This window comes from Berghia stephanieae, chromosome 3 (genome assembly GCF_034508935.2).
Source record: "Berghia stephanieae isolate SIO BIC M18660-M18661 chromosome 3, UCSD_Bste_1.3, whole genome shotgun sequence".
Taxonomy (NCBI): Eukaryota; Metazoa; Mollusca; class Gastropoda; order Nudibranchia; family Aeolidiidae; genus Berghia; species Berghia stephanieae.
The window spans coordinates 34,862,043-34,877,949 of NC_088362.1; the positions used below are offsets into that span (position 1 = coordinate 34,862,043).

General features: G+C 36.9%; 1 protein-coding gene and 1 long non-coding RNA gene across 2 annotated transcripts; both read left to right on the plus strand.

The window, feature by feature from the left end:
• Positions 1–352: 352 nt before the first annotated feature.
• LOC144967623 (uncharacterized) lies at positions 353–8,529 on the plus strand. Its single transcript, XM_078905133.1, has 5 exons — positions 353–471; positions 3,187–3,304; positions 4,787–5,278; positions 5,776–5,961; positions 7,910–8,529. Exons 1-5 carry the CDS (start codon positions 435–437, stop codon positions 7,950–7,952), a joined length of 876 nt encoding a protein of 291 aa, XP_078761259.1. The 5' UTR covers positions 353–434; the 3' UTR covers positions 7,953–8,529.
• A 2,412-nt stretch (positions 8,530–10,941) lies between these two features.
• LOC144967616 (uncharacterized) lies at positions 10,942–12,442 on the plus strand. The gene is made up of 2 exons (XR_013644422.1): positions 10,942–11,081; positions 12,225–12,442. It is a non-coding gene; the product is annotated as an uncharacterized LOC144967616 (long non-coding RNA).
• The last annotated feature ends 3,465 nt before the right edge of the window (positions 12,443–15,907 follow it).

Genomic DNA, 15,907 nt, shown 5'->3' on the forward strand with positions numbered 1-15,907 from the left:
GACTCCGAAGGACTGGCTACATACACACTCCCAAGGATTTAGGAACCAAAAGAGTAGAGGCTTTGATGTCACCACTTTTCTTCCCTATTATAGAAGGAACTAAATTGACGTCCCTCAGTTCTTTATTATTGTTTCTACACAGACATTTTAATGATTAGTTCTCACGAAGTTATATCAATCAGACTTTAACGCTAAAGGTTATATTAGTTTTGTGTGCTGGTACGGTATATCCGACGGGAGGATGTTATGAGTAGTTCAACTAAACTCATAGCATCAATGGGTTCTTAGTCTCCCATTAAAGACGTTATCTGTAGTTACGTGGTCAGTCACCAGCTGGTCGTGCGTGTGTGTCATTTCTGCCTTGGTTATGATGCCTGAATCCAAATATCTTACACACTTCCTGTCATTCCGTTCTTCACCAAATACACGACACAATGTTGCTCTTGGTTTTCATCGTCCTTGGAGCTGGCGGTAAGTATTGATGCTATGCGTTTTAGTACAGTACTCACCGGTTCTATCTACCAGATCAACCGTGCCGGCACACAAAACTGTGTAATATGTAATGTCAATACTCAATGAAGGACTTTAGTGAGAACTAATCACCCATCCGGCCATCTAAAACAATCAAATAAAAAACCGAAAGAGCTGAGTGACGTCATCTTCATTCATTTTATACGATCATCATGGCTTCATATAAACGTGATCCACCATTAGTAGGGGGAATTAGGCTAAAACCGTGCAAATTCGGATTGAAAGCGTGAAAATTTGCATACAGGTTGCTAAAACCCATAGAAAAAAACATCAGATTTAAAACCACTCTGGCAATCAATCATAACGTATCGGTTTAAGGCCAACAGCTATATTATACAAGGGAAATAACTGCGTAAAAAATATATTTTCTTCATAATATTCATTGTATTTGGGAAAATTAGGCCAACACCGTACACATGGGGGTGAAATCCTGAAAATTGGCATAGCCTATAGGTAGCCAAGACCCGTATTAATAACACCTGCTATAGAACTACTCTGGAAATTTATCATAACTGCGTTTTAGCACTTTTATTTTTTCCTATATAGCATTACTTATCCGAGGAAATAACCACGATAATACTATGTGCGTTCTCAAACTTTAAATACACTGGTAACAATTTGCGGTAGCTAACTGATGGTTATTTCGTGTTGTAACTAGTAGATAAAAGAGGGAGAGGGGGGAGAGGGAGTGAGTGGAAGAGACGAAGAGAGAGAGAGAAAGAGAAAGAGAGAGAGAGAGAGAGAGAGAGAGAGAGAGAGAGAGAGAGAGAGAGAGAGAGAGAGAGAGAAAGAGAGAGAGAGAGAGAGAGAAAGAGAGAAGAGAAGAGAGAGAGAGAGAGAGAGAGAGAGAGAGAGAGAGAGAGAGAGAGAGAGAGAGAGAGAGAGTTATTATGACAATTGTAACCATATTAAGTGGGTTTTTTTCCTCTTTAAGAATATATATTAGTTTTCTCAATAAAACTCATGAAATGACACCAATTACATATCGAGACCCTGGATCAAACCTCTGGTCTATCTATGTACGAGCTTTGCGCACCATGTTTTATTTAATTTTGGTCGGATCCAAAACCAGAGAGGGTAACATATAAATCTTAAACTAATCCAAGTAATACTAAGCCTCTAGAAGCTGTGGAGTATAAAAAGTGAAAAAGCAAAAATGAAAAAATAACAGCTTCAAAATAGAACGAAATACCAAACACTGAACGTTGAGCCAACAACAAAAAACAAAATGAAAACATTCTTGGTTTTTGAAAGGAATTCATGAGGTGACCCCAATCGCTGCACGAGCTTGTGAGTGCGCGTTGCGAACAAAGTTCGAATGGGGATGATCTATAATATTATAACCTTTTCATGTGCTCGAGGTCATTACTCACATTGCAAAGTGTGCAAAGTGAGCCACATAGTGAAAAGTGTTCACAGCTTTTGAAACATCTAGCACCATGATTGGTCAATTTGTTCAATTGACACGTGGGCATGTTTACAACTTTCATAAACACAGCAACGTGTTTACATTTATTGAGAAATGTCCAATCGTTGTACAGCAACAAATCATGATCGAAAACATGAATATAGATCGCCCCCATTCCAAAACACTAGAGTGTAAAAAATCTTTTATTATATGTCTCAACCGATTCCGATTTTGTCACCTTTGAATAAAAGACGTGTTCAAAAATACATAAATGATACCTTATTTTTTTAAGAATCTAATTTTGTGCGGCTATGTGGTCTTATGGAATGACACTCGCTTTCGGTTCGGAAGGTCCTGGGATTGAGCCTCGCTCGGCGGATAGTTGAGTCCTTCGAAAAGGCCCTTTACTCACATTCTCTTACCGTACCCAGGTGAAAAATGAGTATCTGGTCGTTAACAGCGTTGTGTTGTCGGAAAAAATTATAATATCGCCTAACAGGCGTCATGTCTCGTTCTATGTGTTACGTGTTGCTGTTGATCAAGGACCCCTTGTAAAGTGCTTTGAGCACTTTTAGTGGATATTGTGCTATATAAAAGCTAGGGGTGGCTCAGCGGTAGGGTCTTTGCTTCGTACCCGAAAGGTACCGGGTTCGGTCACCCGCCGCTGCTCTGTGTGGCCATGAGCAAGTCACCTCACCCTAGCTCAGTTTGCGGCACTGTACTGCGGCTGGCGCCTGGGTTATTTCAGTTTTCCCTTGTAATAGACCATGAAGACAAATTCCCCCTATGGGATGAATAAAGGGAATTTAATCTGGTCAAATATTATGTAAACTTGATATCCTTACCCGTTCCTATTAATGGGGAGGGGTAGAAAAATGATATTTATTTTTTAATATGCGGCTATGCGGTTTTGTGGTCCGACACTCACTTTCGGATCGGAAGGTCCTGGGTTTGAGCCTCGGTCGGCGCATAGTTGAGTCCTTGCAAAAGGCTCTTTACTCAAAGTCTCTCATCCTACTCAGGTGTAAAATGAGTACCTGGCTGTTAACAGCTTTTATCTCCGTCGTAAAAAAAGGTGTACCATCGCCTAACAGGCATTATGTCTCGTCTTATATATTTAAGTGTTGGTGTTGGCTCGAGGCCCGTGGAAACGCTTTGAGCACGTTTAGTGGATATTGCTCTATATGAATGCTCTAGTTTTTTTTTGGTTTTTGTTTTTTAAATTATTTTTTTAAAAATGGTTACAGAGGCAGCAACGCAGTCTGGCGGCTTCAATCAGGCATGCGGTATCATCAACAGTTTACAGTGTAACCAATTCACCAACAGTCCTGTATGCGGTTCAAACGGTGTGATATACACAAGCGAGTAAGTATGTCTGTCCTAGTTGGAGCATTGTTCTCTAGCTAAGTATATCTTACCGTGAATGACATAATCAGTCGGATGGTGAAAAGGTTTGAACTGAGATATTACCAAGTTTAGTTTGAAGGTCAATTCTTATCCAAAATGTGTTCTTGCCATAAATGATAAAATAAACCTTTTTTGTACATATTCAGGAAATATCAAAGCTTAATTTCACTTCTAAATTTTTTTTACAGCTAGTCAAGTTGAAAAAGTATGAATTTTGAGATACGTTGCTGGATACCTATCCCATACATTTGACCATAACTTCATGAAAAATCACTCTATTTACTTCAAATAAAGATTAAATGCCCTGGGGAGCATATTCTTTCAGAAAAAAAAATCAAATAAAACATGTTCACCTTCCGACTGATTATGTCATGTACTGACACATATTTGTGAGACTCTCTAGAGTACTGATCTACATGTCACGTTGGTTGAAATTAAGTAACTATTAGGGTGTAAAGGAGTAGAAACATCTCGACATTTTGCAGTTGACTTATTTCATGAAAAAAATGCGAAAAGGTTGTGATAGTCGTGGTGGTGAAGGAGGATGAGGATGGGGATGAGGATGAGGATGAGGATGAGGATGAAGAAAATGAGGAGGATGAAAAGGAGTAGGTGTAGGAAGAAAGACGTTGGTTTTCGTGGACGTCTGGACAACTATGATGTGATATCATAGGTTCGATTGCTCTGCGTTAAATTCTTATTATAGCAGATTGTAAACAAATATTCAAATCAAATACCGCTCACTTCAATACTTTATCATAGTAACATTTTATTGGTAAAATCCATTAAGTTCCTATGAATAAAACAGTGGATAACAACAATCAAAACCAGTCACAAATCAATACAGACATTTAATTGTATTAAACAATTTAGACAATTTTCTTTATACGTTTAGTCAAAAAACAAATGAGTGTTAAACGATTAAGAGAAGATGCATAGGGGAATAAACATAATGTGAAACAGTATGAAGTCCGAAACGAAAAATGCTTCTTTTTTGGACAGATTTTAAGTAATTCTTGATAAAGATTTAATCAATTCCCGATATAAATATTAATTATGATTCAATTTCAATTCACCAGATGTTCAAAGTTTGGCTTCAATAACCATTTAAATGGCATGACATAAGATATGCATTTTATTATTTTATTTCATTCATGGTCTGGACTAGATTTAAGATTTATGATGATATTTTGTTTTATATTAGTAATTCATATAGATTAAATTTTGTTCTCCTCAAATAAATGTTATGTTAGAATAGGTAAAATAAATGGATGCACCTACATTGTCAAGACCACGTGTTCACATGTAGAGTAATATAATATTTGTATAAACCACCTCTAAGTCGGAGACACCCAAGGCTAGGGATATTACATTATTTCACGCATTTTTCGTATGACCAATAATTTCATGTTATAAATCACATGCCTCAATGTTTTACAGGTGTCATTTTGCTAAAGCGTCATGTGCCGACACCAGTCTCCGTGCAAACGCGACATGCGTCATAACAACAATGCCAACACCCGTGACCAACACCACGATTCAACCCAGCAACTATACCCTACCACCAAATCACACTTCAACTTCCAACACCTCAATGCAACCAGGTTGGCCTTCAACAACTGTCCAAACAATGCCACCACAAGTTGGTCAAAACTTGACAACAAGCCAGATCGATTTGACCATGACCACGACTATGATGCCGATGAATTGGACAACCGATTCTTCTTTGGGCAACGATTCTACAACTCCGATACCAACAAAGTTGACACCTGCTCCTACAATGACCACATCTGTAACTGTGGACAATACGACCATCAGCACTCCAAGACCAACAGACGGACTGTCGGCAGTTTGTAAGATCATCATCTCTCTTCCATGCCAACCCGAGGACAGCCCCATTTGTGCCTCAGGCGACGCAGAATTTCCCTCTTTGTAAGATTATTTGCTTTTTATTGTTAACTCTTGCCCTATCATTTGTGAACGATCTTCTGGAAATTGTTTTATCTTTGGACTATTTTGATGATGATAATTGAATGTAAAGCCAGACCTGTTTCTGGGAACATTTTTAAAATGAAAAAAATGTGAGCTTTTTTATAGCGCAATGTCCACTAGAAGTGCCCAAAACGCTTTATAAAGAGTCCCTGACTAACAGCAACACGCAACATAAAGAACGAGACATGTTAGGCGATAATACTTTTTTTTTTCCTACAAAGACAACGCTATTGAAGGCCAGGTACTCATTTTACACATGAGTACGATGAGAGAATGTGAGTAAAGAGTCCTATTCCAAGGACTCAACTATGCGTCGAACGAGGGGCATAGATGCATGCCTTTTATTGCATTTTATTATCTTCGATCATTTCAACTTTAAATTCGTTTTGAATAATCCAGTTTTGCATTTCATATTTTTATTTCTCGACAACTTTTAGGTGCGAGTTCACGCATGCGCAGTGCTACGACCCAGATTTAAGCATCGTCCACAGAGGTCCCTGCTTCAAGACAACGACCAAAGCCCCGACGGTTGAAGACCTGATCTGCGAGGCCATCCTGTCAAAACCCTGCAATGACGATGGCGTCATTCTCTGTGGCTCCGATGGAATCACATACAGCAATTCGTAAATAATTCACTTCTTTTCCAAAACAAACACACAAATCAAATCGTGACCCACCATCTCTAAACCACATCGTGTCGGTATGAAAAAAAAGTTGATCTTTTATATAGAGCAATATCCATGAAACGTGCTCAAAGCGCATTACAAAGGGTCCCTGACTAACAGCAATATGCAACATAAAGAACGAGACATGATACATTTTTTTCCGACAAAGACAACGCTATTAACGGCCAGGTACTCATTTAACACCTGAGTACGGTGAGAGAATGTGAGTAAAGAATCTTTTCCAAGGACTCAAATATGCGCCGAACGAGGCTCGAACCCAAGACCTTCCGATCTGAAAGCGAGTGTCATACCATTAGATCGCATAGCCGCACACGATGAACCAGATGTCATAAGGTCAAATTATATAAGTTAAACTGTCCATGGATATGAAAAAAAAAATAGAATAAAATTCCCTTTATTCATCCCACTTGTAAGGTCTGTACTCAAATCATTCTGCAACCACCATTGAGTACAGACGATACAAGTTATTTTGCATTTTCTTTTATTTATTTTCCACGTTTATTTATGTATTGTTGTGCTGACGAAGGGTTAGTACCCGAAACGTCCATTGTCTATATTGTTCCCATCCGAAGCCTCTCCATTTTCACTCTTTCGTTAGTATTTTCACGATCACAGTCTTCAGGCAGCCCCTACCGTTTTCAACCTTTAGAAGAGATGATTTTTACGGATGGGGATATATTTCTCAAATAGTTCTTGCTAATATTTAGGAGCTATAATAATAATAATAATAATAATAATAATAATAATAATAATAATAATAAATAATAATAATAATAATAATAATAATAATAATAATATAATAATTAATAATAACAATAATAATAGATCTTTATTGTCCATAAATATGGCAATTTGTCATTTAGTTACACTTGTTATAACGTTAAACGATAACTGTAACATTGAACAGATATTTCACTCCTACTTATTTTCTCTTTTTTCTCTCTCTCTCTCTCTCTCTCTCTCTCTCTCTCTCATTCTCTCTCTCTCTCTCTCTCTCTCTCTCTCTCTTCCTCTCTTTCTTTCACACGTGCGATATACACAACATAAACATATTCATTTCGTTTTCAATTCGTTAGATTGTGGCAATTCGACACCAAAAATTATAATCATTATAAGCAGTAATGAAGAGTGGTTTTCCAAAACTCCCTAATTCCGTTTTTTACCTTTTTGAGATATTGAGGATTATTTCCCCTAAAATTTCTCATCCGGTCTATTATTTTATCATATTTAAACTTCAAATTCAAACAAACTTGGGGAAATTCTTATGCCAATTGATGCTTAAAATATCTAATGGTTACATTTCAATTTATCTCATGAATGGAAAATCTCTATTAAGTAGAAAAATTGGACTGAACGAGCTTTGGAAAACCAGCCTTCAGTTGTATTCCTTTTGTTCAAGACAGGTTTAAGGTTTGACTTTTTAAAAAAATTCAACTACGGATTAATATTGATTTTTAGCATTTAGATCACACCTACACAATGTGTATTATTTACAGATCTGATCATCCAAAGTGTTTTGGGCCCGTTGTTGTCATGGAAGTAATCTTAATCAACGCAAAAAAAGGTTGTCCAATTATGTCAACTATGTCAAGCTCGAACCCAGGACCTTCCGATCCGAAAGCCAGTGTCATGCCACTAGATCACATAGCCGCACCTGCAAATATTTTCACCAAACCACGGCACAATAACGATTCGAAACAATTAGATACATTTTTCTCCCCCCCCTCCCCCCCATCCCCTATGTCCATACAGCAGTGATTGGGTAACTGGGTCTGTTAGATCTGGCGGAAAGTACTTTGCGACAGACTAGCGTCGTATCATGGCTCATGGCTCTGAAGGACTACTTTACTACCTGCTTTAAATCGATTCCTTTTTCCATCCCCAGATGTGAGTTTGAGAAAGGAAGATGTACTCACCCAGAGCTCTAAATCGCCAAACCAGGGAAATGTTGACAACCACGAGACTAATCATTATTGTGTTCCGATCATAAAAAATGATAATGTAGTAGAAGTAATAAGCTTTGGGAAGTAAGGTTAATATAAGCAAATTAAAATCAGCTTTGGGGTTTGAGGACAATAAAAACAAACTTAGATAAGCTTTAGGGTGTAAATAAATATAAACAAACTCAAATCAGATTTGGGTGTGAGGACAACATAAAACAAACTCAAATCAACTTTAGGGTGCAATAAAACATAAACAAACTCAAATCAGATTTGGAGTTTAAGGACAACATTAACAAATTCAAATAAGCTATGGGGTGTCAAGACAACATAAAGAAACTCAAATAATCTTTTGGGTATAAGGATCGGCGATCTGTGGTTTTTTTTAAAGTAATGTATTTATGTTTTTATTAGCTTTATTGTTGTTGACTGAAGAAGGGTTTTGAGCCCGAAACGTTCCGTGTTTGGAATTTTGTTATTTTTTTTAAAGCTGTTATATTCATTTTTGTTAATTGCTTTTTGGTGGAGAATAAATACAACTTCTTACATTGTAGAAGACTCAAAAGCTCTTATTTCGTAACATTTTAATTGTAAATTCACCCATACTGATCTGATGCGTCCCGACGTCATACCGCTTGGAGACGTTGGGACACGTATAAACATTCAACTCTGATGATGCTCGGATAAATCCAAGCCATTTAAAACTGAATATAATCGTTGTGCGTGCGTGTGTGTGTGTGTGTGTGTGTGTGTGTGTGTGTGTAAATCTATGAAAACGAATCGTTTTCAGCAACCAATGTCTTTGGGGTTTTTGATAGCTATGTGATCTTATGGTATGACACTCGCTTTCGGATCCGAAGGTCCTGGGTTCGAGTCTTGCTTGGCGTATAGTTGAGTCCTTGGAAAAGGCTCTTTACTCACATTCTCTCACCGTAATCAGGTGTAAAATGAGTACCTGGCCGTTAATATCGTTGTCTCTGTTGGGAAAAAATGGCAATATCGCCTAACAAGCGTCGTGTCTCGTTCCACATGTTAAGTGTTGCTGTTAGTCAGGGACCCATTGTAAAGCGCTTTGAGCACGTTTTGTGGACATTGCGATCTACAAAAAGCTCAATTTTGTTTAATGAGTGAAAAGAAAAGAGGGGTGAGGATGGGGGATGGGACGAGCAGTTTATGTTCATCGTCGAAAATAGTCTTTTATATCTTTTAATGCTTGAAAAAAAAAAAAAAAAAAAAAGGGGGGGGGGGGGGGGGGAGCAGTTTTCTATCATCAACCAACGTCTTGGTTATTTTTTAATGGGTGAAGTAAGATGGAGGAGGAGGAGGAGGAGGAGGAGGAGGGGTCGAGCAGTTTTTCATCATCAATCGACGTCTTTGGCTATTTATCAATGGGCGAAGTAATATGGGAAGGGTGGGGGAGGGACAGTTTTCTATCATTAACCAAGTCTTGTTTTTTTAATGAGTCAAACTGAGAGGGGAGTTAGATTAAAAATTATCTTAAATTTTAGAATAATTTTATCCTGGATAATAGACAGTGTAAAGGGAGTCTAAGACTGGGACTGCTTTCTTGGAAAAAAGACAAGAAAGCTTGAACATTTGAAACTTTCCCACTTTGTCACCTACGTTGTCAGTCTGGTTTTACGTCAGACAAAAGTAGATTAATAAGAAAGTGATGGAGACAATGGTCTAATAATAATAATGATAATAATAATAATAACAATAATAATAATAATAATAATAATAATAATAATAATAATAATAATAATAATAATAATAATAATAATAACAATGATGATGATAATAATAATAATAATAATAATAATAATAATAATAATAATAATAATAATAATGATAATAATAATAATAATAATAATAATAATAATAACAATAATAAAATAATAATAATAATAATAATAATAATAATAATAATAATAATAATGATAATGCTATTATTATTATATATTATTATTATTATTATTATTATTATTATTATTATTATTATTATTATTATTATTATTATTAATTTAATAATAATAATAATAATAATAATAATAATAATAATAATAATAATAATAATAATAATAATAATAATACTTTATCCATCTTAGAAAGGAAATTGTTGTACAGACGTGTAAGTGAGTGTGTGTGTGTGTGTGTGTGTGTGTGTGTTAAAAATATAGATGGCGACATGACACACTATAATAAATTTAAACAGGTTATAGGATTAATAACATAAATAAATAATTTAAAAATAAAGGACTCTTGGCGTAAAATGTAAAAATAAAATTTAGATATAAACAGTAGTCGTTCAGAATCCATGGAGTCGGAGTTTATCCCCGTTTCTATTGCTGAACCGGTTAACAGAATCCATGGAGTCGGAGTTTATCCCCGTTTCTATTGCTGAAACGGATAATAGCAAGTGCTTTGGATAGTCTATGGCAAATTATTTGCCGCCAGATCTAACAGACACAGATACCCAATCACTGTAGAAAAAATGTCGACTGCACCCAGGCTCAATCTCGGTCCCTTTGCGTGTGAAGCGAGTGCTCTACCAACTGAGCTATCGGGACCCCCATTGAGATATAGTAATAATACTAAAACTACTGGCAGAGTACTTACTCACAGTCGTTGATAAGGAAGATAAGGAGGAAACATTCATGGGACGTACTTTGAGTAAAGAAATGGTTGGAAAACTTGATAACAATGGGAACGTTAGAGGAAAAAGAGCACTTGGCCGGCAGCGACAAAAGATGTTGGACGGTTTGACCGTAGCAATCGTTAACTTTTAGCCTGACACTAGAAACCACTGGGACTATAGTGTGACGTCATTTTTTGGTTTGTGCAGCGGCTAGTGAATAGGCTTCCTAAGTCGTGACGTAATCCTGCGCAGCAACGCATGGCAACAAACCGGCTGGCTCTAAACAGTCGAGAAAAATGGCTGACACGAACTCTATTTCCATCACCGCCCTTATGAAATACTTCTCCAATGAGCATAAAAGTGTCTCGCGAGGTGAAAATCATCATCAGTCAGGTCCTGTTTTGACTTTCACTTACTCAGATGGCTTGATGTTCGGCAAAGTTCAAGCCAGCATGAAGAATAAAGAGTATTCTGTGAAGGTAAGTCATTTCGTCTTCTCATTCTCACTCTCAAAATCTCACATCTCCGTAAAACTACTGTTGGACAATAATCAGTTTACTTTGAGTTTAGGCAGATTTAGTATATCCAATGGAAAGATTTAACTGTTTACGTTCGATTTTAGTTAGGGAGAGAGAGAGGGAGTCATTGAATTATTGTGTTTTTATCTTATGGACCACGGACTTTGAGTCTTTGAGGTCTTAGTCTTGCTTCGCTAATTTTCGTTGCTATTGACTATAGTCTACTACATACTATTTAGTATCGTGTTGTAACCTTTATTATAATACTCATATGAGCATCATAATCACCAATCACGCTAGACATTTTATCATACTTCATGTGGGGCAGCGTGGATCAGCGGTACGGTTTTTGCTTCGTACCCGAAAGGTACCGAGTTCGTTCACCCGCCGCTGCGCTGTGTGGCCTTGAGCAAGTCACCTCGCCCTAGCTCAATTTGCGGCGCTGCACCGTGGTTATTCCAGTCTTCCCTGGGAATAGACCCTAGAGATAAATTTCCTCTATGGGATGAATAAAGGATTTATTTAGACCAGTGTTAGTCACTGTAAACTAAACTTCCTATTGGGTTAAGGTGTAATGTAAATGTTGCTGCTTGAAACTCGAAGAAATCAATAACATTGTGAAATTGAATGTGAACTTCAATTTAATATACGAAAACAGATAAAATGGACGTTTCGGGTTTCCCCCTTATCAACAAAGCAAGATGAATGAAAGAATCACTTAATTTGTTTTTTTAATTGAGTTTTTATACAGCGTAATATCCACTAAATGTGCTCAAAGTGCTTTACAAGGGGTCCCTGGCCAACAGCAACATTTAACATGTAAGACGGGACATGATGCCTGTTGGGCGATATTACAATTTTTTCGGACAGAGACAACGCCAGGTACTCATTTGACACCTGAGTACGGTGAGAGATTGTGAGTAAAGAGCCTTCTCCAAGGACTCAACTATGTGCCGAGCGAGGCCCAAACCCAGGACCTTCTGATCTGAAAGCGAGTGTCATACCACAAGACCACAACAGACGTTTTATTAGTTTGTTTGTTTTTTGCCTATTGAGCATGGTCGCAGCTCTAAATTTGAATCTTTTATTCTTTTACTTCCACAGATCTATCTTGATGATGCCTTGGGTTGATTCAGTCCAAAACTAATTTGTGTGGTTTTATTTAACAATGTTAATGACATTGAACATACATTGATACAACAATGCCATAATTTGTCATGTTTATCATGTAAAATCATGTATGGACCTACAAAACCATTATTTTGAATGGTGATTTGATGATGATGAACAAAATATGTGTGTTGTACAAAATAAATGGCAAAGCTAACAAAATGCAATCTCCTTAATAAGAGGAGACTGGGGATTGACAAGTGCTGCAACAAATTGAAAAATAATATCAGATGTTTCTCTTAACATGGTTGGAATATATGAGAGGATGTTAACATTTTTCAGTCTTTCATTAGCCCTCTCAACATGAATTCTACATGAAGCAATTTTTTTGTTAATAAAATCTCATTTTCAGTAAATTTATTATGTAAAAAGGGAGGGATATTTACAGTTACTCCTTGAGGTAAAATATCTTGAATCAGGATGGGGTTTTACCTTTATTACCTTTATCTGCTAAAATTAATTCTCCAGGGCTTAAAATTAAAAGTTTTAGTAATCCACAATTTTGTACAATGACCTTATCCGAGACAGACCCTGGATCATGTTTAGAAATAAAATTTATCACACCATTTGGACTTAGACCAACAAGAGCTTTAACAGAATTCATGGACCTATAAGAAGAATAAGTTAACCGTTGTTTATCCATTTCTTTAGGAATAGCAATTTGGTCATCTGTACAATCAATGATCATTCTGCAATTTGGAAATCTTAAAAATGATGATGGAGCTGATAGTTTATTTTTATGTCTAGAAGGGCATGTAACCTTCATAACATTTTCAAAGAGAAGCGTATGGCTTATGTAAAACATGAATAAAAGTTTGTATAATATTTGTTATAGTACTTTCACTAACGCTAAACAATTGTGAAATATGAAGGTTAGCGTAGTTCTGTCTAAGTTTCATAAGTGTAATAATGAAAATTTGGTCTTTTAATGCAATTGTCTCTTCCTGAACTTCCCATCTACTATAATAAATAATGTTACCTCTAAAGCACTCAACATATTGAACAATAATATTAAATATTTTAAAAGAATGTAAACCTGTCTCCATTCGAAGAACTTTTTCTGTAAGGCTTGAAACAGTGTAAGTGCGTTGAATCTAACTTAGTTGGGTTTTTTAAAGCTAGCTATTTCCTTATTTTTGTCTGTAATTTTTTGTTCTTGAATTAAATTTGTTGTTCTATTTAAAATATCCTCACTTGTTCTACAATCTGTTTTTTTTTAAAAGATGGAATCCTGTGATGATGGTGACGAGAGTTGAGATGATGATGAGGGAGAAGATAATGAGGATGATGATGAGGAGGAAAATAATGATGATGAGGAATCTGGTTTTTTTAAAGGTGGGACTTTGTGATGATGATGAAGAGAGTTGAGCTGATGATGATGATGATGATGATGATGATGATGATGATGATGGTGATGATGATGATGATGATGATGATGGTGGTGGTGGTGGTGGTGGTGGTGGTGGTGGTGGTAGTGGTGGTGGTGGTGGTGGTGGACTTCTTGATGTTGGTGCCAATTGAGATGGGGTGGGAATTCCTTGTGTCACTTTTCTTTTCTTTCTTTCTGGCTCTGATGGAAACAATTTATTTTTATTTCTGTCAAACAATTCAGGGAGGTTGGCTTTGTCACCATCTCTGAAGTGACAAGAACACACTCTTGATGATGATGTTGGATCTTTTGTCCTTTCACCTGAAATGAAAAGATTTAAAAAAAAACAATAATTCTGTTGGGCATATTGGGTATATTATTTAATTTGATAAGTACTTTGTTTTAGACTATCTTGTTTGACACCAGCTCAATGCATGATAAATCAAAGGTGTGCAAGAGACTAGGTTACTGGTGGGTCTCTCGCCTGTCTTTTATGAAATCGCACATTCAGCAAAATGTCGCACTTCCTCATTACTTCTTTTGATGATTTTGACTAGGTATATATAAAAATAAGAATTCTTAAATTTACACAGTAAAAGTTGATCTTGGGGTTGAGTGTGGCAAGACTTGCGTTTTCTCTTTATTTCAGTCAGTACTGTACTGGACAGTGCGGTGATGGAAACTTTGGAGTGTCAACAATCGGGCACAGGTAAAGGAGAGAGGTCCCTGCCGCCATCTTGCTTTGTTCACACAGAGTTGCCACCTCGGCTGTCGGGGAGGGGAGGCATGGCAGAGAATCAGAGAAACTTTCCAAAAAAAAGAGGAAAGTATGTGTGTTTGTGTGTGTGTGTGTGAGAGAGAGAGAGAGAGAGAGAGAGAGAGAGAGAGAGAGAGAGAGAGAGAGAGAGAGAGAGAGAGAGAGAGAGAGAGAGATCTGCGTGAGGGGAGGGGGGGGGGGGAGAGGTTGCGTTATTTTATTTATTTATTTTCATTTTGCCATAAAGGTATCGAGTTTAAAGTAAGATTTTAACAAATATTTTATTCTCTTTCTTCTTGTTCTCCTTTTAAAAAAATTATCACTTATCAGTAGAACTTAACTCTCATTTAGTTTATCAGCCTTAACATCAAAACGATTGAGATATCATTTTTGCTTCAACTTCAATAAAAACCTAGTTTGGAATGTATTTTTATTTATAATTTCGTGCAATTGTACACTTTAATCATAAAATATAGGCTACGTAAGCTAGAACTTGACCTAGATCTGGACTACGAACTCTATCAAATGTTCGACGAGGCGTGCGTGCTTACCTGACTAAAGTGGTCCACTTTTTCTTCAATTTTTTGTCTGCCTGTCCATTTGGAAATCTGTAAAACTTGAAGGAGTGACTCTCTGACTGGTGTAGACAATCTGGTACAAAATACTGGACCATATTTAAGATAAAAATTGTTTTTTGAGCGATTTTCCAATTATTCCTTGCCTGGACCAAGCACGGATTTTTTTTGTTTAGAGCCAGCCGATTCGTTGCTAGGCGGACGTGACGTCAGACTGTGGAATCCTATTGTCGTTAGTATAGCTCAAAGAAACAAGTGATCTCATTGGTTGAACTGTTGAATACAACTCATATTTGTTTTCTTTTGCGACCAAAGGCTATAAGTTAACGATGGCTACGGTTTGACAGACTGATTAGGGACAGAAAGGAACAACGAATCGGTAAAAGGATGCAGGAAAGAATGGAATGGAGAATCTTGATCGCCAATGCAGATATTATAGTAGTTCGGGGCTCGGGATGGCCGAGGCCATTCGGACACCGGGTTGGGTCTCCATTTGTCACATAGTTTTTTTTTTTGCACCAGGTTGGGCCATTTTGTGACGTCATCTGAGAATAACCCTCTTCGCCAACCAACCTGCACTATTTTTAGCATCGCCACAATGGGGAAAGCCGTGAGAGAGGTCGGACAAGGCCAGCAGCTGACAAGGTCAGCGCGTGCGTTGTTCAAGGTTCAAAGGGGTGTGCAGTTGGTTAGCCTACACTACACACGACACAATATATGCCTACCGTATTTTTGATTGTTAAGAAGAAGAAGATAACACACTTTTTAAAAATGTTTGATATAATACTATAATACTGTAGTTGAAGTTTGAAATATAAGTTAGCAATAGAAATTAGACCACACTATTGTTGTCTTGAGTTGTGTCTACAGTGGTAGCTAGTGTGGATAGATGCAGAAAAAGTACGTTACACAAATC

What these genes read in the sequence shown, in the direction of transcription:
- LOC144967623 (XM_078905133.1), top strand. Translation starts at nt 435, where the DNA reads ATGTTGCTCTTGGTTTTCATCGTCCTTGGAGCTGGCG. An exon ending in GGTGTGATATACACAAGCGA is followed by an intron (nt 3,305 to 4,786) that starts GTAAGTATGTCT and finishes AATGTTTTACAG; the next exon opens with GTGTCATTTTGCTAAAGCGT. An exon ending in GGAATCACATACAGCAATTC is followed by an intron (nt 5,962 to 7,909) that starts GTAAATAATTCA and finishes TTCCATCCCCAG; the next exon opens with ATGTGAGTTTGAGAAAGGAA.